The sequence below is a fragment of the Delphinapterus leucas genome, chromosome 4 (assembly GCF_059928025.1).
Source record: "Delphinapterus leucas isolate spDelLeu-1000000601 "Yukka" chromosome 4, BTC_Dleu_Yukka2, whole genome shotgun sequence".
In the NCBI taxonomy this organism is placed as follows: domain Eukaryota; kingdom Metazoa; phylum Chordata; class Mammalia; order Artiodactyla; family Monodontidae; genus Delphinapterus; species Delphinapterus leucas.
Window position 1 is genome coordinate 3,357,772 of NC_143132.1, and position 24,959 is coordinate 3,382,730.

At 49.5% G+C, this 24,959-nt stretch overlaps 1 protein-coding gene across 39 annotated transcripts in view; it reads right to left on the reverse strand.

Annotated features, from left to right (window-relative positions):
* SLC37A1 (solute carrier family 37 member 1) overlaps window positions 1-24,959 on the reverse strand; it is a 76,156-nt gene that overhangs the window by 50,821 nt on the left and 376 nt on the right. For 24 of the 39 annotated variants that reach the window (XM_089910190.1, XM_089910172.1, XM_089910197.1 and 21 more), the window contains exon 2: window positions 24,030-24,093. The exons of 1 other annotated variant lie outside the window; for it this stretch is intronic. In XM_089910190.1, the coding sequence (XP_089766316.1) occupies window positions 24,030-24,093 (64 nt within the window). Of the gene's footprint in view, window positions 1-7,193; window positions 7,384-13,570; window positions 13,686-14,351; window positions 24,958-24,959 lie in introns of those variants that run through there. 14 more of the 39 variants (XM_089910174.1, XM_089910206.1, XM_089910178.1 and 11 more) reach the window with 11 other exon arrangements.

Consider the following 24,959-nt stretch of genomic DNA (forward strand, 5'->3'; position numbering starts at 1 on the left):
AGTGACGCTGACAAGCTATGAATAAGGCCAATGGCATAAAAACTAGTGGCCCAAAGCCCTGCTGTTGTGCTTGGTTTATGAGAAAAGCAGTTCGAGAGGAAGTGCTGAGGTGTATGGAGACTACAGACAAGAAGATACTTTAGCAAGAAGACGAAAGTTCATTCAGGTCTAAATGTGGTTCTAAGTGTTTGAACCACCCTATAGAAAAGCGGCCCTTCGGGGAAGACAACGGGTCAGGAGGAAAAAGTTCTTGGGGCCCCTAACCCTGAAGAACCCGTCCTGTTCTGGTCTGCAAAGGCCAATGACCTTCCAACTGCGTGCGGGCTTAAACCCGTAATGACCCAAGGCGGAGGCAGGGGCAACAGAACAGACAGGGGCTGCAGGGGGGCCACGGCCCCTGGGGAGGCGGTTCATTCAAGGCCCTCGATGAGGAGAGGGCCTTCCTCCTGTCTCCCACCCACATTTCCAATGTTGTGATTTACTTCTCAAGGGTAGCTTTCTGGACTAACTAACACGAAGACTCCTGAGGGTGTCTGGCTCCCTGGCCACCAGAAAAGGCAGGAGTCAAACAAATATTGCCAGCTTTTAAACAAAAGGTCATATTTCAGGTGGGAAAAAAGGCTTGGTAGTACCGTGGGACTCAAACTGTCAACCTCTGGAACACCTGCGCTTAGCGAGGGCACGCCACACCGACTTCATCAAGGAAACATTTACTGATGGTTTTTCTAGGATTCTTTGCTCTTTGAGCCCCTGCCAATGAGCAGGTAGGAAAAAAGTGAAACTATAACCAAGTAAGTGTGTCGTCTATCGCAAAGAACACAGACTATGCAAGTACAGTGGACCTGTGACAAAAGTCTAGGCTTTTGTCCTTGTGTTTCTGAAAGTCATCCGTTTTGGTAGGGGGTGGAGGTCTCTCAATTCCTTGCTGGAACCTCTCCGCATCCCACCCCCTGCTCCTCTGCACCAGCTTATGCAGGTTCTAGGCCCCTGGAACTTTCAACACCCGAATTTCCAGCCCATAGCTAGACTCATTGGTTGCTTGATGCCCACTTGCTAGGGCTAGTGTGGACTGTGGGGGAACCCCGATCGGCCCCCTTCTGGGTACAGAGCTCCCTTTTCCCATCTCCACAAGGAGTGAGAAAATATTCTCAGTCTGAGTTACCTCCAGCCCTTCCCAAATCAGAGTCTGAGAGGATTTGGAGCCCTCAAGGATGCTACATACAACCAGCTTACAGGTGTGCCATCGGCCAGGAGACTCTGAATTTCATCATCACCCAGCTCACAAGGATTTGGAAAGAGCAGGTCTACTTAAATGGGCCTTGGGGGGGCTTCCCTGGTGGCGCAGTGGTTAAGAATCCACCTGCCAATGCAGCGACACGGGTTCGAGCCCTGGTCCGGGAAGATCCCACATGTCGCGGAGCAACTGAGCCCGTGCGCCACAACTACTGAGCCTGTGCTCTAGAGCCCACGAGCCACAACTACTGAGCCCGCAAGCCACAACTACTGAGCCCTCGTGCCACAACTACTGAAGCCCGCGTGCCTAGAGCCCATGCTCCGCAACAAGAGAAGCCACCGCAATGAGAAGCCCACACACCACAACGAAGAGTAGCCCCCACTCGCCGCAAATAGAGAAAGCCCGTGCACAGCAACAAAGACCCAACGCAGCCAAAAATAAAATAAATAAACTTAAAAAGAAAATGGGCCTCAGGTTCATGGTCTCCACTCTCTACCCAGAACATTCCACTTATAAATATTCTAGTTTTATTAAGTGCATTTAATATATTTATTAAATAGAATAAATAAACCCCGAAATAACAAGCTCGTCCACATGCCTCAATCAGGTCTGAAGACCCCTGGGGCCCTAACACACCTGCATTCATTCCTAGGCTGTCAAGCTGTCCAGGTTATTGGAACCCAGCAGCCATTCCCGGGTCCTCGCCTTCTTGTCTAGCGGGCGGTCTTACATGGGATGCTCACCTGCCCAGAGCCTGCAGGGGCGGAAGTAGTTCCCATGACCGCCCCGTGCTGGGGGATGCCACACGCTGGAGCACAGCCGTGGAAGCCCCGAGAACACCGAGGGCTACAGAGTGGAGAACCTGCCTCCAGACATTTTCAGTTCAGTTTTGGGTGGAGGTGAAACACCTTGATGAATCAGCCCCTTTGGGAAGAGTACCGGCCTGCCAGTTAGCAGGGTTCTTGGAGGGAACCTGCTCTGCAGAATCAGGGCAAAGGGTCAACCTACCCTGCAAACCGGGAGTTTCCTAGACACACACAGAATGTATGTCTCCTAAAGAGGAACCCGATCTTTCATTTCGCCAGTATCAGGCCAACTCTACTCCCTCTGTTTTCAAATCCTTCCTCTCTCTTTCCTCATCTTATTACGTAGGATTTGAGGAGAGGGGAAGACCCAGCAGCTAGAGGCTGAGCTTTCCACTTCTGGAAGGCCTAAACACAGCCCCACTGGTCACTTTTAAACCACTGTGGGGTTGGTGCCTTCCTAGCGGCCATGGCAATACCCCCGTCCGGGCGAGCGAGCAGACTTTTTACTTCTGCAGGGTTATCCTGGGTTATGGGGATTAAACAATCCTCCAGAAGCCCTTTCTCATTTTGTAATTCTATCCTCGTCCACCCTCTTCCTTTATCACTTGTGAAGCAAGGACTTTGGATAATATTTGTTTCCTTTTATCCATCTTGCAGTGGGTTGAATACTGTCCCCCCCAAAATTGATGTCCACCATAAATCTTAGAATGTGGCCTCATTTGGAAATCGGGTCTTGCAGATGTAATTAGTTACGTTGAGGTCATACTTAACTCACGTACGACGTAAAATCCACTAAGATCCTAAATCCAGCTCCGTGTACTTATAAAAGGCCAGGGGGAGACACAGAGACAGACAGGGAGGAAGGCCACGTGGTGATGCAGGTAGAGCTGGACAAGGAAAACTAGGACCGCCAGCAGCCGCCAGAAACGGGAAGAGGCAAGGAAGCGTGCTTCCCTTGAGCCTTCCATGGGAGTACAGCCCTACCGACACCTTGATCTCAGACGTCTGCCTTCCAGAACCACGAGAAAATTAATTTCTGTTCTTTTTTTTTTTTTGCGGTACGCGAGCCTCTCACTGTTGTGGCCTCTCCCGTTGCGGAGCACAGGCTCCGGACGCGCAGGCTCAGCGGCCATGGCTCACGGGCCCAGCCGCTCCGCGGCATGTGGGATCTTCCCAGACCGGGGCACGAACCCGTGTGCCCTGCATCGGCAGGCGGACTCCCAACCACTGCGCCACCAGGGAAGCCCCAGTTTCTGTTCTTTTAAGCCACCCAGTTTGTGGACTTGTTATAGCAGCGTCAGGAAACGAATATAATCCGATACTTTAATTTCTGCTTTGTGTTACATTTAGGCTTATGAATATTAAGCAAATACAATTAAAAACGAATGATTTAAACCTTTACTTCATCAGTGTTCCACCTGCTTTCTGTAACAATAGATAGCATTCTCTGTATCCACCAATACTACAAGAATAGTGTTTGGGTTAACCCCAAGTTTCTAGCAAAAAAAGCCTATCTCAGCAAGGCACCTTCAAAGCTTCCTCAGCAATGCTCTAGAATGCCGCAGGCATTCCCAGACAATTCAGAGACTCAAGGGAGAATATTGTTTCCTTATCTGAGTGTTATTTATCTCGGTCATATGCAAATAAGTAAAAAGTTCTTTAGAGGAGAGTCACTGAACAGTATCGTTTGGCACAGAAATTAGTAAGAAGACATCCCTAATTTAGGAACAAGGAAACGAGGCATACTGTGTCTCTCCAGAGCACCCTAAAGGAGGGCCACGACGTCAGTAATGTTATCACTGACCGCTTGGTTTAGGGGCTTTCTGCGTGGTCGCCCCTCAGAGGAGCTAGTTTTTCCCTCTAGCAGTCAATAAGGAGTCTGTGGGTACGTACTTTGAGGTTACATAGATATCCTGTTCCTCCAACCTTCCCCCCGTCGTGTGTGTCCATTGATGATCCTTGCCTAATCCAAGCGGCCCTGATGGTTTCAGGTGGCGATGCTCCAGCTTGGACACTCCTGCTCTACTTAGCGGCTGGCATTGTACTGCAGGAAGGAGCTTTCCTTCCTCCCCTTATGCGTTATTTAGTTACAGCAGGATGGACTCACTGGATACTTGTTTTATTCAATGGGCTATAATCCATTACCGGTATCGTTTATTTCAAATCTCATCCCAGATTGGGCCAGTGGGCGCCCCTTCATTTTTAAGCACTTCCTTATTTCTTGGCACAAGATATTCCAGGTTCATCTCACTTTCCCTGCCCAGTGCTGACCCAGCCTCCAAGGATGCCTGACTGGCTCCTTCAGTGGAAAACGTTACAGAGAAACTGAGATCCAGCACCGGGTGTGCTCACTGCTGCGGGGTGTTACTGTTCCCAGGGCCCCTCAGCGGGCAGAGAGAGGGCATTTTACATACACGCACACACGACCCCCCCCCATACATACACAACACACCCACGCACCCACTACATACACACACATCACACACACACACACCCATTTCTCCCCCTACTTCCTCTCCAGTTCTTCTTGATATCTTTAATTCCAACCGAACACCACATGGTTCATTCTGTGCCTCCTCCCCCCCCCGCCACCAATATTCGTAACTCCTTTACCATCAGCGAGAAGCTGTCTCTCTTCTGTGTTATTCCTGACAAAGATGCATAATCTGAACCTAACCATGAAGAAATGCCAGACACACACAAAACAAGGGACAGTCTATAAAAGAAATGGCTTGTATCCTTCATAAATGGCAAGCTCAGGAAAGACAAAGGAAGGCCAAGAAACAGTTCCAAATTAAAGAAGACTAAACCCACAGGACAACTAAATGCAAAGTGTGGCCCCAGGCGAGATCCTGGCCCAGGGAAAAAAAATCTATAAAAGACATTATTGGACATTTGATATAATTTTGAGTATGGACTGTAGATTAGATAATAGCATTATATCTGTGTTAAACTTGCTTATTTTGATCTTTGTGTGCAGTTATATGAAAATGTCTTGTTCACAGGAAATACATACTGAAGTATTTAGAAATAAAAGGGCATAATGTCTTTAACTTGCTTTCAAATGGTTCAGGAAAAAATGTGTGTGTGTGTACAAGTACATCTACACACACACACACACACACACAGATGAGAGAAAGTAGGGGGAGAAGCAAATGAGGACAAATGTTAAGAATTTGTCTGCCAGTTGAACCTGGCCCCCCACGGCTGGACCAGAGGCGATTCACCATTTCCTCTGCCCTAGGTTCACTCAACTCAAGACAGAAAGTCCCAGGAGAGAGAGGCCCGTAGCCCACCTTAGGTCCTCTCCTGCCTCCTGCTGGACCTGGGCTATGGCGGAAGGTCACGGGGCTGCCATAACGGGATGGAAAATCCTGAGACTCACCTACCTATCACACCTGCACACAAAGGAGGGAAGTCAATTCTCCAAAGGAAATCAAAGTGCTGTTAGGAAGAGGCAACGCATGCTGGGTAGAAAAACAGAAAAAATGTCCTTCCCAGGAATGTTAGAAGAAAAGCTAATTCTCTTCTTTTACAGCTAAGGAAGCTGAGATCTAGAAAGGTTAAATAACCTTTCAAGGTCAAAGAGCAAGTTTGAGGTAGAGATGGAATAGAAATGAAGACAGATATGCTATCTCCTTGCAACTCACAGTGTGGTCTATGGACGCAAAGCACCGCATCACCTGGGAAATGAAGACTCTCAGTCACCACCCAGATCTACTGAGTCAGAATCTGCATTTTAACATGTTTCAGGTGATTCCCAGGCACACTAAAGTGTGAGAAGCACCTTTCTATCTCTGTATGTCTCAACCTTAAAAAAAAAAGATAGAATTTGTGATTATAAGAGTTCTACGGGAGCTCCTGGTAACATTCTTATTTTCTTCTGTGAGTTTGAAATTGTATCAAAATAAAGTTTCAAAACAAGGGAAAGATAAACACCCGCTAAATAAAAGGGAACCACTTGTGGCTAGATTAGCAGTAGACGGGAGACGAGTGGACAAGCGAACTGCTGTGGAAAGAGCCAGATGTCTGAAGTCACACCTGAGATCCTGTGGGCGCTCCACCCACCAGCCTGGGCCTGAGAAGCTGCAAAAGGTGCGGAGGCCAAGAGTGCGCCGGTGAGACGGAGCTGAGGGGATTCAGAACACGCTACTGCAGCATCAATGTTATTTTGAGCAGAAGACATGTGAGTCCTGAAATCGCTTATCTGCGTAAAAGCAGAGCCTCTGAGAAAGAAGTCAGCTGTCATAGATCCTCCCCTGGGAGCAGCCAGGAAAGACTGAGTCTTAATGCCAGAAACGGGATGTGCCCACATCACACCTAAACAGACATTGGCACAACGGTATCCTAGCTCTCAGCCTGTCTCCTAAGGGCACATTTACCTTTCCAAAAAGTTACCTGTTCTCCCAAAAGCGCCCTTCTCTTGCCCCTCTTCCCCTATTAAGATGGTATACAATCCCCAAATGCTAAGGCCCCCTGGAGTCACGTTTTTCTGTGAACTCCCACACATACGTGGTTAAATCTGTCTTTTCTCTTGTGAATCTGTTTTTCTGTCAGTTTAATTCACATGCCCCCAATCATTCAACCTATGAGGGTAGAGGAACAATTCTTCCTTCCCAACAGAGATCAGCAGGGGAGAAAACCCACTGAGAGTGTGGGTTAGAGACTAGACAGCCCAGCTCTGCACTCCGCCCTCACCATCCGCCTGCTCCAAGGAGTGTGGGATTCACGAATCTCCTGTGAGAAAGCTTCTCAGAGCACACCAGGCGCCCTCAGAACACAGAGCGATCTGCGTGTAACTTGCTCGGATTTCATTTTCTCTCTGAAAGTCCTGACCCAGCGAGGCCACTCACTAAGCTCAGAGTTAATATATTCATTTCACCCACGGCCCTGTTATTATCCTGCCAGTAGTCAGTGATCATCTTTCTGTGGGTGGGGGCCAGGATTATCTTCAGTGGACCAGAAACCACTGAAAACCTCGAAGGTTTTCAGTCTGTCTGTCACTGTCAGAACCAAAGATGGACAGCTCAGCCGTGTCCCTGGTCACCGTTTCCACCACCAATAAACCATTCAACAGTTATAGGGAGGCTGGTCATCCACATGCGTTTTATCATGAAACTGGGGGCAGGGGGCCACCGTGCCCAAGGACTTACCACTGATCCCTGGAGAACGAGACGATGAAGCGAATGCCGGGGGGAAGTGGGGCCATTTACGTCTCACTGACCGTGGAGCTTCGGTCACGAAATAAGATGCTTCATAAATAGGTTCTTAACCCTGGGAAGCATGCAGGGGTGTCCTGTGGGGTCTCGCCTCCCCTCTTCCTTCCAGCAGAGGCTCGGCTCTCTACAAGGAGAAGGAGGGGTGGAAAAGTCAAGTGTTCTGACAATGGCACCGTCGGAGGCCCTGGCAGAAGTAACTGCACGTGGTGTGGTCACTCAGCCCACAGCAGAGCTGGACTTCCCTGCAACAGGGCGCTCCCACCACGAGAGCCACCAGGTAGGGGTAGAGCATCCATCCTCGGGTGGGATGGGGGGCAGCTTGTTCAAAGGTCACTGAAATGAACTTCACATGATGTGTAAGAAAGAACCACTGATTACAGAAGAGCTAACACCTGTCCTTCTCAAACTCTTCCAAAATAAAGCAGAGGGAGGAACACTCCCAAACTCATTCTACGAGGCCACCATCACCCTGATACCAAAACCAAACAAAGATGTCACAAAGAAAGAAAACTACAGGCCAACATCACTGATGAACATAGATGCAAAAATCCTCAACAAAATACTAGCAAACAGAATCCAACAGCACATTAAAAGGATCATACACCATGATCAAGTGGGGTTTATTCCAGGAATGCAAGGATTCTTCAATATACGCAAATCAATCAACGTGATACACCATATTAACAAATTGAAGGAGAAAAACCATATGATCATCTCAATAGATGCAGAGAAAGCTTTCGACAAAATTCAACACCCACTTATGATAAAAACCCTCCAGAAAGTAAGCATAGAGGGAAGTTTCCTCAACATAATAAAGGGCATATATGACAAACCCACAGCCAACATCGTCCTCAATGGTGAAAAACTGAAACCATTTCCACTAAGATCAGGAACAAGACAAGGTTGTCCACTCTCACCACTATTATTCAACATAGTTTTGGAAGTTTTAGCCACAGCAATCAGAGAAGAAAAAGAAATAAAAGGAATCCAAATTGGAAAAGAAGAAGTAAAGCTGTCACTGTTTGCAGATGACATGATACTATACATACAGAATCCTAAAGATGCTACCAGAAAAGTACTAGAGCTAATCAATGAATTTGGTAAAGTAGCAGGATACAAAATTAATGCACAGAAATCTCTGGCATTTTTATACACTAATGATGAAAAATCTGAGAGTGAAATTAAGAAAACACTCCCACTTACCACTGCAACAAAAAGAATAAAATATCTAGGAATAAACCTACCTAAGGAGACAAAAGACCTGTATGCAGAAAATTATAAGACACTGATGAAAGAAATTAAAGGTGATACAAATAAATGGAGAGATATACCCTGTTCTTGGATTGGAAGAATCAACATTGTGAAAATGACTCTACTACCCAGAATCTGTACTCTACTACAGATTCAATGCAATCCCTATCAAACTACCACTGGCATTTTTCACAGAACTAGAACAAAAAATTTCACAATTTGTATGGAAACACAAAAGACCCGGAATAGCCAAAGCAATCTTGAGAACGAAAAACGGAGCTGGAGGAATCAGGCTCCCTGACTTCAGACTATATTACAAAGCTACAGAAATCAAGACAGTATGGTACTGGCACAAAAATAGAAAGATAGATCAATGGAACAGGATAGAAAGCCCAGAGATAAACCCACGCACATATGGTCACCTTATCTTTGATAAAGGAGGGAAGAATATACAGTGGAGAAAAGACAGCCTCTTCAATAAGTGGTGCTGGGAAAACTGGACAGGTACATGTAAAAGTATGAAATTAGAACACTCCCTAACATCATACACAAAAATAAACTCAAAATGGATTAAAAACCTAAATGTAAGGCCAGACACTATCAAACCCTTAGAGGAAAACATATGCAGAATGCTCTATGACATAAATCACAGCAAGATCCTTTTTGACCCACCTCCTAGAGGAATGGAAATAAAACCAAAAATAAACAAATGGGACCTAATGAAACTTCAAAGCTTTTGCACAGCAAAGGAAACCATAAACAAGACCAAAAGACAACCCTCAGAATGGGAGAAAATATTTGCAAATGAAGCAACTGACAAAGGATTAATCTCTAAAATTTATAAGCAGCTCAATAACAAAAAAACAAACCCAATCCAAAAATGGGCAGAAGACCTAAATAGACATTTCTCCAAAGAAGATATACAGATTGCCAACAAACACATGAAAGAATGCTCAACATCATTGATCATTAGAGAAATGCAAATCAAAACTACAATGAGATATCATCTCACACCGGTCAGAATGGTCATCATCAAAAAATCTAGAAACAATAAATGCTGGAGAGGGTGTGGAGAAAAGGGAACATTCTTGCACTACTGGTGGGAATGTGAATTGGTACAGCCACTATGGAGAACAGTATGGAGGTTCCTTAAAAATACTAAAAATAGAACTACCATACGACCCAGCAATCCCACTACTGGGCATATACCCTGAGAAAACCATAATTCAAAAAAGAGTCATGTACCAAAATGTTCATTGCAGCTCTATTTACAATAGCCAGGACATGGAAGCAGCCTAAGTGTCCATCGACAGACGATTGGATAAAGATGTGGCACATATATACAATGGAATATTACTCAGCCATAAAAAGAAACGAAATTGAGTTATTTGTAGTGAGGTGGATGGACCTAGAGTCTGTCATACAGAGTGAAGTAAGTCAGAAAGAGAAAAACAAATACTGTATGCTAACACATATACATGGAATCTAAGAAAAAAAAAATAAAGGTCATGAAGTACCTAGGGGTAAGACGGGAATAAAGACACAGACCTACTAGAGCATGGACTTGAGGATATGGGGAGGGGGAAGGGTAAGCTGTGACAAAGTGAGAGAGTGGCATAGGCATATATACACTACCAAACATAAAATCGATAGCTAGTGGGAAGCAGCCGCATAGCACAGGGAGATCAGATCGGTGTTTTGTGACCGCCTGGAGGGGTGGGATAGGGAGGGTGGGAGGGAGGGAGACGCAAGAGGGAAGACATATGGGAACATATGTATATGTATAACTGATTCACTTTGTTATAAAGCAGAAACTAACACACCATTGTAAAGCAATTATACTCCAATAAAGATGTTAAAAAAAAAACAAATAATAAACAGATGGACAGTGGAAAGAAAAAATAAAAGAAAGAACCACTGAACTCCTCTTTATCTGGAAGCCCTCCTGAGGTCACCCTGCTCACTCACTCTCTATCACAGTGCTCTACAGAGCTAACATTTATACTCACAGGAGACCCATATGTACCCAGTGGTCGCACCAGGTGCTCAGTCACCAGGGTGCCAGGGAACTGGCCGTGCTCCATTCCCCCAAGCTGTGTCCCGGGCTACGTGTGAGCCACAGTAACAGAGAGGAACATAGGCCTGGACAAGGTGGCAGGTCATGAAGCCCATCATTTGACTGGGGCTCTGCAATGGAGTCTAAATGCACGTAATGCCGTGGGAATGAACTTCAGCTCGTCTGTGCCACCTCATTTCTCACACCTGTGGTCACCTCAGAGGCCTTGGAAAACGGCCCCATTCTGCGGTCAGGGCTGAAGGCAGAGCCAGACGGGAAGGAAGGCGCAGGGAGGCCTGGTCTCCTGTCCCAAAGCCAACCTCACGACTCGTGCCATTCTTCAGTTTTTCTCCAATGTTCGGTGACAAGGAAGCTTTGGGGCCCATGCATTAAGACACACAGTGCATGCAGAAGCATGCACTGTTCTACCTTAATGCTTATCGAGAAGTCACAGGTTATATAACGCTGTTCAAGAAAGCTACTTTTGACTAAACATTTATCTCGAGTTAAAGCTGAAACGTATTCAGTGTCTTTAAACAACTTCCTTGAGAGAACAGATAAGTAATAGCAAATAGTTCCGATTTAGAAGACCTAAACTATTCCTCAGTGCCTGTCTTCCCAATTAAAAGAGTTTCCCCACGTTCATTCCCGCTCTCCCTCCAGAATGAGTTTTCAAAATGCACCTTGCCAAGCTCTCACACCCTCCCCACTCCCCCCATCTCCTCTCAGTGAGGCACTGAGGCCCCTCTGCTCCAGCCAGGGGAACTACAGCTTTGCTCTGGACAGCCAGCCTGGCCACTCGGCCTACACCCACACCCCACCGGGGACCTAACTATGTCACAGCCGCAGCTCTTCATCCCACCAGAGTGCCACCTGCCCCGACAGCTGACCCTGGGCTGGGTAATCCCAGGCACGCCACCAACTGTCTACTCCCTCGCCTTCCCCAGCTAAGAAACAGGGATGATGGCAGCTACTTCGGGTTGTTATAGAGATGAAATGAGTGATCCATGGACAGCTCTCAGCACAGAGCCCGGTGTGGAGGAGATGCTCAGTAAACAGCAGCTGGTATCGCTCTCAGTAGAAATCAGGGAGGAAGGCCCAGCGCTGCAGGCAGCCACCTGGTCCCCATCCCCTGGTTCAGAACCCAGCACAGAGCGAGCGGTCAGGAGATGCGCTGAACCAAGCTCCACAGATGCTTCGCAATGTTTTTGCTCAAATCTCTAGATTTAAAAAAACCGTTTTACTAAAATTCTCCTCAGAATGAGTGGACTCCTGTTTGGGCCTAAATATACTTTGAGAAACAATCTTTGAGTGATTCCTTTAGAGTAAAGGATTTGGTCTAAGTTTTACAGCACCTGGAAATGGATGGTCAGAGTCAACTTTCCTCCTCTGTCCAGATGCTGCTTCTCTAGGTACCTACAGCTCATCTGGAAATATTCTATGGCCATCTATTACATCGACTAATCAATGAACCTCAATTCAATTCTGGTAAAACCTGTAATGTTAAAAAAAAAAGAAATCCAGAAGACATTGGAAAAGTCAGCAGGAAAAAAAAAATCTTGATTTCCTTTTAAAACCATGGTTCTTACCTCTGTAAAATGGGTGAACTCAAGCGCTATAAGTTTTCACCGTAAGTGCAATTAAGATGTGTAAACATAGAGATTTTACACGTAGAACATTAAGAGCTCTATTTAATGAGGCCCCTTCCTCCAAAGCCTGGACGGTGCCCACTGAAAATCATTCCAGCGACAGCCGGTCAAGACCGCCAAGGTCATCAGTGACAAATTCCGTGCTCTCCTGTGAGCCCCACTGCCGTGTTGAGGAAGAGGCCCGGAGGCTGATCTGGGTTGGATGGACGCTGTGGGGCAAATTCAGGTTGGTCCAGTTTCCCTCAGTGCCCTCCTCCCTCCAACCTGCTTCCTCTGGGCAGGTCTCCTCCAAAGACAGGGCGGCAGAACTGGAGCAGATCACTTGGTTTAAGCCCCGTTTTTGGCACATAATCCAAGCACATAAAAAAGAAAACATACTTAAAAAAAAACGGCTCTTAATAGGCACCCTTGGAAGTCACCACTCCAGTAGGGAAAAGTGTCAGAATACCCAGTTTCATTCTACTGTTAAAGACAGCAACTTCAGAAACACCCCATTAGAGCATCTCTCTTACAATCTAAAATACACATTTTTATACCCATGTTCCGGAAGTGCCCAACCTAGTCTATAAACTACGTAACTATAAAATGGGATGACCTGAGGGCAATACACATTCTGGAGCCCAACCCTCAGAAACACTACCTGGGGAACAGTTCCGTACTCGCTGGAGACGAAAATGAGTCTCAAAAGCAATGATGCGCATAACACTGAAAGGGTCTTCCCACAACTGAAGCGCTGTGGTCAGTAATCAAAGCAGCCCCAGGCGCATCTTAAAGAATCTACTTAAAGGCAAGGTTTTTCAAAGTAGATCTTATTTTAAGGCAAATGCAGGGGGCGGGGGGAATGCATGTTCCCCAAACAAGTTTTTAGACATTTTTCTTTTAGGAGAGAGAGAGAGAGAGAGAGAGAGAGAAAGAGAAAGAGAAACACAACTTCCTTTTCAGAGAAAACACTTTGTATGGTCTGTGCTTTAAAGGCTGTAAGCAATATTAAAAATTAATGACAATAGCCAGTATTTCTTTCCTGGGCTTAAATACAAAAAGGAATCCTCTACCTGTACCACTTTCTCCCACCAACAAACAGAACCTCAAGGTGGCGGGTACAACACAGAACCTGCAAATACCGTTCCAAAACCACATGGTGAGACACTGAAGATCTAGAGCCCTGGGTTCTCAAGGTTGACCTTAAAGGACATTAAAGAAGGAGCCATGGGGGGAGGGGGAGATCTAATCTAGTTACCAACTCGAACATCCTCACACAATTCAGATTCAAGGGCAGGTGGGCACTTTCCAGACAGAAAGCTCAGGGAGAATAAAGGGAAGGCGGGCTTTGGAATTCCACCCGGAGAAATTCAAACCTGGCGGTGTGCAGAGGGGCCTTCCAGGATCCTGGTCGCAGTCCTAGGTCGCCAGGTCCCCAGGATCAGCAGCGTGGCTGCAGAGGCTGGGAGGGCCGGCGGCTGGGGGGTGTTGGAAAAAAGAGCCTGACGGTTGGGGCCCCGAAGCCGGGTGATTTTCCGGGGCTTTGAGTCCAGTAAAATCCCTCCAGGAGGCTCACCGGCTCCGGGAACCAGCTGCTCAGACGAACAAGCCGAAGGCCCAGGGAGCCGGCGCTCCGAGCCTCCCGCCGGCTTTGGCGTCGGCTCCTCCCCGGCGGCCCGTCTCGGAGGAGGACTGGCGGGCACACCCACGTCCCGCCGCGCCGCCCACCCCGCGCGGGGCTCCCCTCTCGAGCCCCGGGCTGGGCTGTCACCGCGGCTGCCCGGCCGGGGAAAAGGCCCGGAGGACGGCTGGGCTCGCCCCCGCCCGGGGCTCCGGTGGGCGGCTGCCGGCCCGGCACCGGCTCCTCCGGGGTCCGCTCGCCGGGTCCGGGGGCGCCCGGCCGCTCCTCCAGCCCCGCCCCCGCCCGCTGCAAGGGCCGCCCCGGGCCCGGGGCCCACCGGACGCCTCCGCCCCGGACGAGCACAAAGACGCGCGCCCGGCGCAGGGACCCCCGGCCTCCCCGCCCGTCGCCCGCGCTGGCAGGTGTCGCTCGGCCGCGGCGCCCGAGTCCCGCGGCCCGGCCGGCGCGGGCGGTGGGGAGGGGGGTCCCCGCGCCGCCCGCTCCCCACCGGCCCCCTCCCGGTCCCCGCGTCTCACCTGCGCCCCCAGGCCCGCGCCCCGCTGCCCGGCCCGGGCGCCGCCGGCGCTTCCTGCTCGCGACTTCCTGGGGCGGCGCGCGGAGGCCCCGGCGGCCCTTTCACTTTCCTGAGGCAGCGGGGCGCCCGGCCGGGCGGTGGCGGCGGCGGCGGCGGCGGCTCGGCCCCTCCCCCTCCGACTCATCCCCTCGCCGGTCCTCCCGCGGCCCCGGAGCGCACCCAGAGGCCCAGCCAGCCCGGGGGAGGCCGGGCGGGGACGCCGCCACGAGGAGACCCCGGGCCACCGCCGCTCAGGACTCCTCCCCGCGGTCCCCGCTCCTTGCACCTGCCTGCGGGCGCCCGGGCTTGAGTTCGAAACTGACCAAAGAAGAGCTCCCCAAGGACCCTTTGTCCTCAAGGTAAGTCCTCCCCGACAGCAGCGGAGCCGGGCTTCCCGAGAAAGGACCGGCACTAAAGGGGGCCAGCCTTGGTCTCCTGGACATTATTCTTATTACCTCCTCTCAGGGGTCAGACTCATGAGACTAGCCTCGTATTAAGTGAAAATGGGGCCCACGATCGGCTGTGGTGAACCATCTTTGATCACACCTGTGTGTGTGTGTGTGTGTGTGACACGCCCCTCACGTGGCTGTGCTGGAGAACCTCATTGGGTCTCAGTCACCTGAACCAGACGGACCCTCCCCCGGTGCCATAACAGGCTTCCCACCTCACCCAGGAACAGTGTTCTGCGAATCCCATGCTCACTTCTTGCCAGAAAGTGACCGGGCACCGCCCCCCACAAGCCTGATTATTTTCCTGGGGTACCTGCAAAGCACCCGCGGTAGACACATGGCATCTAAATCCAGCCCAGGTGCCCAGCTCCCAGGAAATCACCTCCCTGGAAGGGCCCAGTGGGGCAGAAAGCATGTTTTGCAGAAGAAATTGCAGGAAGAAGTCTCCCCCTTGTTAAAACAATGCTTAAAGTTAAAACCAATCCAAGCAGGAATAAAGACGCTGACGTAGAGAATGGACTTGACACAGGGACAGGCAAGGGTAAGCTGGGACGAAGTGAGAGAGTGGCATGGATATACACACTACCAAATGTAAAATAGATAGCTAGTGGGAAGGAGCCGCATCGCACAGGGAGATCAGCTTGGTGCTTTGTGACCACCTAGAGGGGTGGGATAGGGAGGGTGGGAGGGAGACGCAAGAGGGAGGGGATATGGGGATATATGTATACACATAGCTGATTCACTTTGTTATAAAGCAGAAACTAACACCATTGTAAAGCAATTATACTCCAATAAAGATGTTAATAAATAAATAAATAAAACCAATCCAAGGCCTGGCAGTAACTGCCCAAAGAGGTCAGAAGGAGAGTGCACACAGCCTCCTGGCAGGTACCCACCTCCCCTGCCAGGCCTGTGCTTGGGGACACCCTGCTATCCTTTCCCGTTGGCTAAGTTGGGTGTCAAATGCATCGCTTCTGTAGGCCTTTGAGAAGCGTTCTCAGTGCAGGAAGGAGACTGGCCAGCCTCACTGTAGCCCTGGGGTTCAGCCGCAGGATGGCTGCTGGCCCCTCATCCTGCAAGGGAGGTGGCCCGCGCCTCCTGATTTCTCCCTCCCCCTGGCGAGGTCTCTTTCCACAGACCTCCTCTCTCACAGTCCTCCTCCCTCCCTTCCCTAACTCTCCATTCATGGTGATGCAAGCCTGCCCAGCCTGGCACACCTCTCTCTCCAGATCACCCTGCTCTGCACCCACCCCAGGCTCTGCTCCGGGCTCCTCCTCTCTCCCTGAGCATCAGCTTCCCTGCCTGCAAGCTCTCCCCACCCAAATCCACTCCTCCAGCCCTTCAAATTGCCCTCCTAAAGCAGATGGGACCCTGGCGTTCCTGATGAGAACCCTTCGAGATCCCCCTCCGGATCAGGAAAGAGCCTCAGTCCTTAGTAGCTGGAAAACAAGACCCTAACCCACTCTCGACTTCACGACCAAAGCTCAGGACCGCTCTTCTAGTTTCCAGGACTTTCTCACACGTTGAGTGGCTATTTCTGCCTTAGCCCTCCAGACCCCGGCTCTTCCTAGTGAGCTCAGACTTCGAGACCCAGGTCAGGTGTTTGTCTGTTCTCTCAGGCCATCTTCACTGCTTTCCCAGGGCACTGTAGTTACCTCTTGCTCCTGACTTAGCACACCAAACTGGTACTGGTTATTTCTAAATCTATCTCCTGGCCCCTAGCCTGGGACTGGAGGGGTTCTCAGGGCCTTGCCCTACTCAGAAGGTCTCATCCACGTTTGCCAACTGCATGAACAGGTGCGGAAGGACTCAGCACAGGGATGCTCCACGTTTCCACACCATTTCTCGCCTAGAAAATGACGATGTTTGTATGGCACACTGGGGAAAACCAGACAGACCTCAGGTGGTCTATATAATACTTGCCGAAAATATTCATCTATGAATTTTACAAAGATTAAAATATTAATCTTTTAGAAAATATTAGTTTCTATATTAATCTTTCGTATGATGGTAAGAAACACCTAAAAATGGATTAGGGAAGTTAGTAAATTTGTATGAAATCTCCAAAAAAACGGTTCACATTTTGAAACGAAAACGTGTGATTGCTTTGATGATCATATTAGGTGTTATGCTTGAAATGACTGCACATAAGCTCAGGACGGGGCACAGCTGGGATGTCACCCTGGAGACTCTTTCTTGGCGCAGGTAGATGATAACTTTAAAGTCTTTTTTACAATCACACAAATTTCACAAAAGTTGAAATTATTTTTAAGAATCTGACACTCTTCCTTTTCTTTCTAGGTGTAATGTTGACATTTCTTGTGCGAATCAATAAATGAATTTCTAACCCAGTTGAACTTTTCATATCCAGCTTTTCGAACTCATGACATAGCGTGGGGACCGGTGGAGGTGTGCCCTCAGGCTGCCGCTGCCACAGCCCATGGCCAGGCTTCCAGAGAGATGAGTCCAGGGTGCCCAGACCTGGGGCCGCCCGCTCAACACACCTGCCTGGCCGGGCCTCTGCTTTAACTTGAGACTTCCACGCTTGCTTTGAATTTATTTTGATTTTTATTCCAGAACAAGTGGAACAGACCAAATGAGAAGCACATTCACTCTTATCCGACAGGTGTGTCTTGGGTGCCTACCGGGGCCAGAGCGTGCCAGGCATTGAGGCCTCAGTCAACTGGGGCCTTGCCTTTGCAGAATCCACAGAGCAAGAGGCTTGCGGCAAGAGCGGAAGGGACTTGAGTTCATGTCCTGGGGCGGCCATAACAAAGACCTGGGGGCCTTAAGACAATGGATGTTTATGGTCTCACAGGTCTGGAGGCCACAGGTCTAGATCAAGATGCTGGCGGGCCGTGCTCCTTCTGAAGCCTCCAGGGGAGAATGGGTTTCGTGCCCTTCTCTCAGCTTGCCCTTCTCTCAGCTTGTGGCGTCGCTGGCAATCCTGGGTGTTTCTTAGCTTGTAGGTGCATCGCTCTAATAGGCCTCCGTCGTCACCTGGCCTGTGTGCGTTCACATCACCTCTCCGTGTGTCTGTGTCTCTGTGTCCCCCCCTCTTGTAAGGACACCAGTCATGTTGGATTTAGGCTGTACCCTACTCCGGGAGGACTTCAACGGAACTGACTGTATCCGCAATGATCCTATTCCCAAGTAAGGCCATGTTCAGAGCTTCAGGGAGGGACATGAGTTTGTGGGGCGGGGCAGGGCGGGAACGGAGGGGGACATTATTTAACCCACTACGAGGCTAAATAAGTCTGAGCAGGTGGTGGAGAAGGCACTCCCAGGCCAGAGGCAGCAGGAAGTTGGCACCCGAGGCCTGAAGAGGCCAGGGGAGTGAGCCATTACTGGAACCCAGGGCGCTAAGGCTGTAGAGGGACCCCCTGGGCCAGGGTGGCACTTTGGTAGAGAAGCAGCAGCAGGGAAGAAGCAGGGAGTCCGCAGCCCCACTTCCCCTCCTGCCCTCCAACTGCCCTGATCTAGGAGGGGGGCGGAGGCCGGGGGAGCCCCCCTGACGCAGTGCAGCCCAGGACAGATGTGGTCCTTCCCCGCCAAGAGCTCCCAGCTAGTGGAGAGGTCAGACGACAGGTCACCAGCAATCATCACAGCACTGTGTCACACAGTGCAGTAGGGGACACGGGGTGCAAAAGAGGGTCACCTGACCCAGACTTGATGGTCACAGGAGGTGACATCTCAGCAGCATACAAGGAGTTGGCCAAGCGCTCGGGGAAGAGAAGGGACATGGTCTGTGCAGAGGGGGTACAGCGTGGACACAAGCCCGCAGGCTGGTATGGGGAGCGAGGACGGAGCAGGGAAAGGGAGGGGGGAGGCTGAGGACCCTGGCAGCAATCCGGCCCGAGGATGGTTGTCTGGGAGCACAGACTTAAGGAAGGCTCAAGAGGTGAGAGAAAGAAGACAGAGCTGGGATGACACCCAGTTGTCTGGCTTGGGCAGCGAGCTGGATGGCGGGATCTTCATGGAGCGAGGCAACAGACGAAGGACAGACAGACTTGAGGGGCAGGGTGCGGGCAAGGAATTAATTTATACTTGTTGAGCGTTTGGTTCCCGTGGGGTGTCTCAGTGGGGCTGTTAACTGGGGTTGGATGTGTGAGTCTGGAGTCTCTGGAAGAATCCTAGGTGGGTGAGAGAGGCCTGGTACAGACAGCAGGGGAGGAGAAAGCTTGCCTGGGGCCGGAGACTAGGGCTGAGCCCCCAGGGGTGCCAGTATCTAAGGGCCAGGCAGGGAGGAGGGCCTGGAAGCTGTGGATGGAGCAGAGGGAAAAGCCAGAGTGTGATGTCCAGGAAGCCCCAGCAAGGCAGTGTTTGCTGATGGGGAGGGAGTGGGTGTGGAGCTGGAGGCTGCAAGGAAGTCATTGTCTACTGGCCTTACCCTGGAGGTCATGAAGCTTCCTGGGTGGGGGGTGGCAGAGGCCTGGGTGGGGGTGAGGAAGGAGAGCAGAAAACCATTTCAGGAAGGTTGGCTGCGCTGCGGAGAAGTGAAGGGCCCAAAGCTGGAGAAGGACTCAGGGGGAGGCAGGACATTTCTTAAACACAAGGACATTTTCTTTCTTTCTTTCTTTCTTTCTTTCCTTTCTTTCTTTCTTTTCTTTCTTTCTCTTTCTTTCTTTCTTTCTTTCTTTCTTTCCTTCTTTCTTTCCTTTCTTTCCTTCTTTCTTTCCTTTCTTCCTTCCTTCCTTCCTTCCTTCCTTCCTTCCTTTCTTTTCTTTCTTTCTTTTCTTTCTTTCTTTCTTTCTTTTTTTTAATATTTCTTTCTTTATTTAGGCTGTGCCGGGTCTTAGTTGCGGCGTGCATGGGGGATCTAGTTCTCCCTCCAGGGATCGAACCCGGGCCCCCTGCGTTGGGAGTGCGGAGTCTTACCCACTGGACCACCAGGGAAGTGCATGGGCATTTTCAAGCGTAGACAGAAGTCGAGAGAACATTAGAACGAAGCTCCAGGTACCCACTGCCTGGCTTCATCAATGCGCCACCGATTTTGTTTCCTCTGTCTTGACCCACTTCCTGCCCCAGGATATTTTGCAGAAAATCCCAGACGTTATATTTCACCTGTAAAGTTTCAGTGTGTATCTCTAAAAGATACAGTTTTCAACATAATCACTCTACCATCATGAGGGCTCCCCAAGCAAGAATGATTCCATAATAGCATCAAATCCCCAGCCCATGTTCTCACTCCCCTGAGTGCCCTATAAACGGTCTCACTCTGTCAGTTTATGTTCGGATGGGGACCCAAACAGTCCACACATGTATTGTCTGATGTGTCTCCTAGATCTCTCCATCTGGAGATTCCCCTGCATCTTTGTCCTAAGCAATTTCTTGCTGTTGTCACGGAGGCCAGGCCGTTCTTCCTGCAGAGTCTCCTACGCTTTGCATTGTGCTGACCCCATCGTTGTGATATGGTCGAACATATTCTTTATGTGCTTCCTGTGTACTACCTGAAATTGGCAAGGAGCTCCCGAGGCTTGATCAGATTCGGGACGATTCAAGCCAGTGAGGCATCTGGTATCTGGTCATCTGCCGTATTTAGACGTTCCTTGCCTAAGTTCATTAATTCATTAGAAGTAGAATTCATAGTTGTGAAATGGACATCATAATTTCATTGTTTCTTTTTTATTTGCTAGCCTACTTCTATAAAGAGAAACTTCCCCTCATCAGTTACTTAGTTAACTCTGCAGCACGGTTCATATAGGAGAGGCAGGATACACGTGGAATTCCTTTATTTGCCACTTGTCAAAATAATGAGTTGGCTTTCTACTGTTCTTCAAAAGTTAGCCATGAGTTTTCCTTTGTTTTGCTTTTTTATTCTCCGCACGAGTGGGCTGAGCCACAGTTGCTCTATTTGCATCCATTCCAGTTACTCTCCTTGTTGAATCGCATTGGCCAGTGAGTCCTTCTGACGTGACCCGGGTACCTTTGATAGTGTCCTTGCTTTCTAGGGTGACAAGATGTCCTCACAAGCTCATCCCATGCACCTCCTGCCCCAGACCTGGAAATTAGCCCCTTCTCACGGGAGGCCCAGGTCCCAGAGCAGCCAGAAGGGAGGGTGGGTGTGGACACGTCCAGGAAAGGGAGCTGCGTGCTTGAATGACACGTCCTTCCAGAGGCGGAAAGACAAGGAATCCAGAATATGTGAGGAGGAATGAGCCTCGGGTTGGAGAAGAGACGATGGAAAAAGGGCAGAGAGCCGTCACTTTGCCGGTGGGCAGGTACGAGGGGAGGGTTCCTCCCTCTGTCCCCTTTGTCGCAGAAGGGAGTCAGTTGTGAAAGTGAAGAGGGAGGTGTTTTGGGGAAATGGAGAGGGTTCCTGGGAACCATTGGGAACCCTGGGGAGGGGACAGCAGGTGTGGCCCGGAGACAAGACGGAAGGTCATGAGACAATGAACTTCTCTCAGCGCCCATCTGAGAGGTGGTGCAAGCGTGTCCGTGAGCCCCAGCGGCGCTGAGAGAGGACAGACAGTTGGACAGCTCCACTTGGAAGGGTCGGCTTTCACGGCCCCCAACTCGCAGGGAAGACTCACTCCTTTTCCCTGGTCTTAAGAAAGAGGTAACTCTGACACCTGCTGGAGGGTTGGGTCAGCCATGGTAGAGAGGCACTAGGAATGCAAACCTACTATGTGCAAAACAAGCTCTGTGCTAGTAGTGGGCATTGCAAGGAGAAATAAGACTGGAAAAAAGGACCTTCTGCCTAGAAGCTCTGTCACTGCAGGAAAACCACGAGGTGTGTGCATCCAGGGAGGAGCAGACATTGCCTGCGGAGGGCGGAAGCGGGCCGATGGCTCCCTGTAGGGAGCTTTGAGGATACTGGGCTTCAGAGCTCGTGAAAATGCCACCAGCTTAGAAAGCAGAAAAGCATGAAATATTATCAGAGAGATAAGGAAACAGAACGTGTTTCCTGACCGTGAAGGAGTTTCATTTTATCTCCACTGATCAAAAAGCAAGAATTTTAGCAGTATGGGGCGCTCAACCGGTGAGCCGGGGAGATTTTTGGTTCCATTGCTAATGTTGTTGGTAAAGAACCGAATGAAGAGCCTCCCACTAGAAGCACATCTTGTATTCCAGGCAGACAAGAGTCCACACACCAAGGAGCCGTAGCCTGACCAAGAATGGAGGAGCAGGTCTGCTGGGTCCCCAGGGGCCCAGAGAGGAGATGGCCAGGCCTCTGGCGGCCTCGGGCTACAGATCTCTTGATTCGACCCTAGCTGACTCACGTATTCTGTGAGTCACCCCTTCTGTCCCCACCCAAGTCTCTCCTCCTGGATGGGAAAAGCCCAGGCAGCAGCCTTAACAGCACTTAGAACTATCCTCGGGGATGTCAGAGAGCTAGATCTCGTCTGCAGAGCAAGAGGTCTAAGCTGGACAGTAAAGTCGCGGCGTACTCATTGTCTTTAGAAACGTGGAGAAAAGGCTAAGAGTGGAAAGCAGTTGCCTCTGGGCTGTGAGAAGAGGCACAAAAAGGACAAAGCCGTGTATTTTCAAACAGAATAAAAATAAACGTTAATGTTAAAAAAAAAAAAAAGATAGAACGATGTGCTTAGCCTAGGCAATGGCTTGTTAGCGGTAGGATTTTAGACCCCGTGATACCCGAGTTGGGACGCATTTGGGGGAGAGGAGCTTTGTAAGTCCTATGATAACACCTAACACTTGAGGCAACTACCATTTGCGAGGGCGGTCCTTGGCGAACTGCTCGTGTAAGACAGGTGGGCGGTGGGCAGAGGTCCCTGCTTCTAGGGCCCTGGCAGTTTTTCCTAATTGAGAGCTTTCTTGCTTTTCTTCTGTATTGGGGTGAGGGGAGTGGTCGCTGGAGGATGCCTGAGTGCCTTGGGCGTAGCTGGACCCTGACTCCAGCGGGGCTGCTAGAGAGGCTTGCACCGAATGCAGGGACTGTTGCTTCCATCAGCCAAGTGTTCCTGGCAGTGGAGCTCCCCTCTGGGGCTCACGTGTTGCCCGAGCCCATGCGCTGTAAATTCCTCCTAGTTTTAAGCCTATAAGGTCATAGCAGGTCAGGGAAAGGGAAATAGGAAGCCGGTCCGTCAACTAGGGAGTCACCCCTCAGCTGAGCTAGTGCAGATAAATAGGATAACCAAGTTGGAATATTTTTATAAGGTCTTCAGCAAGGCTCGATACTCTTCAGCCTAGGTGTGGTTTGGTAAAATATGTGTTGTAAACCAAGGGACTGTACTTTAAAGCTCCCTCTGGGCCTGTACATACAGACAAGCAGGTACGCCAGAGGCATAGAGGAGAGGCCAGCACCCAGAGCTGGGAAAGGGCTTTTGGGGGTCATCCCAGAGCAGGGGGGAATGAGGTACCCAGAAAAGACACCTGAAACGGTATTTTCTTAGTAACACAATGGAGTACAATTTCCTTAGGTAACGCCCCCTACATCCTTCAAACTTGTATTAAACATTCCCATTCATTCTTTTATCAAATCTTGATTGAGTCAAGATAATTTTGGTATATCCTTAAGGTGACATACTTTTCAGTCTTTTAAACACTTTTGAAGAAGTTGGGACCTGTCACCCCATAATGGTAAGTGATAATGGCAAGTGATAAATAAAACGACTTCATTTAAGTACACACATTATATATATATATACCCATTCAAAAAGCCTGGGAGGACGCGCACCAGATGCCAGCAGTGGCACCTCTCTCTGGGAGGTGGGGTTAGTGGTCCTCTTTACTTTCTTCTTTGTACTTTACTGTATTTCCCCAATTTGCCAAGAGCGTTTAGTAATTTTTAAGAATCCGAGCCTAGGCTCTGCGCTAGACTGCAGGGGTCAAGGCCCTGGGGCCCTTAGGGAGGCTGACCCTGAAACACAAGTCACAACTATGCAAGGAGGGCAACAGGCACAGCCAGAGGGGTGGTCAGAGGGGCCTGAAGCAGCCAGCAAAGGCGTCCCCAGGAGGTGACATCTGGGTAAAGTTGAAGAACTATCCCCCAGGTAGAGAAACAAGACCCAGGTAGGTCTTGCATTTCAGAAAGAGAGAACTGACATACACAGATCTCTGAGGGTGTCCTGGAGAAAAGTGATCTAAATAGTTAACAACAGCTAACGTAGATGGAGAATGAGCCTTAGGGAAAAGTGCTTATCTTCACAAATAATCAAGGAAGTACAAAGTAAAGGCACCAGGAGACGCTGTTTTGCCCAGCAAATTAGCAAAGAAGAGAAATGACTTACAGCAGACCAGGCAGCAGCAGGAATCGGTCACTCTGCTGGAGAGAGCAGGCCCAGGCCGGCCGTTCTAAAAGGCAATGTGGTAGTAGGTATTTAGTCTTAAGGTTCCTTCCCACCGGCCCAGTAACTCTTCATTCTCTATAACCAAATTCTACAGAGTCGGATTTGAGGTGTGGACAGAGATCTCTGCACTCAGATGTCCGTGGTGATTCTCTTTATTTCTTCATTCATTTCTTTATTTGGGGAAGTAGGTTCCCAGGTATTTGTGTGTGACTTTGCTACATCACTGACACATATGAATATGTATTCTTTTGTATGCGTCAAATATTGTACAATCAGTGAATTAAAAATGTGAGTTCAACTTACACATTACATTTCTCCAGCATCTGCCATTTCCAGAGCATTCTCATCCTCACCGTCTTATTTGGTCCTTACGACCTCCTGAAGGTTGGGTAGGGTGAGCCCGACTCTGGGAAGAGCGGCCTGCAGCCTCCCCACCTGCTCCTTGCTCAGAGAGACTGATCCATCCTTAGGCCTAGAAGGTGCAGCCCCTTGTACCATGGGATCTCCCACCACCTCTACCACTGGCCAGAGCAAGGTGACAGGTAATGTCAAACATAGAAGCAACCTTCCTATCCACTAGTCGGAAAGGACGTCCATTCTAGGTTGAGGCACTAACATGTAGCCATCAGATATCATAGTTTTGGTAATTTTTTAAATAGCATGGATTAATGTCAAACTTGCCCCAAATGGGTCTGTACTTTTTCTTCCCTCATTTCCTCATAACCCCTAGTATATGACCAGGGCCCCAGCACACACTAAGCCATAGTTATTTAACTGACATACTGAGAGAGCCCCTGGAAAATGGAATCTGATTTAAGGAGAATAAAAAAAACAAGATAGAAGAAAAAAAGAATGAGAAATTGATATACT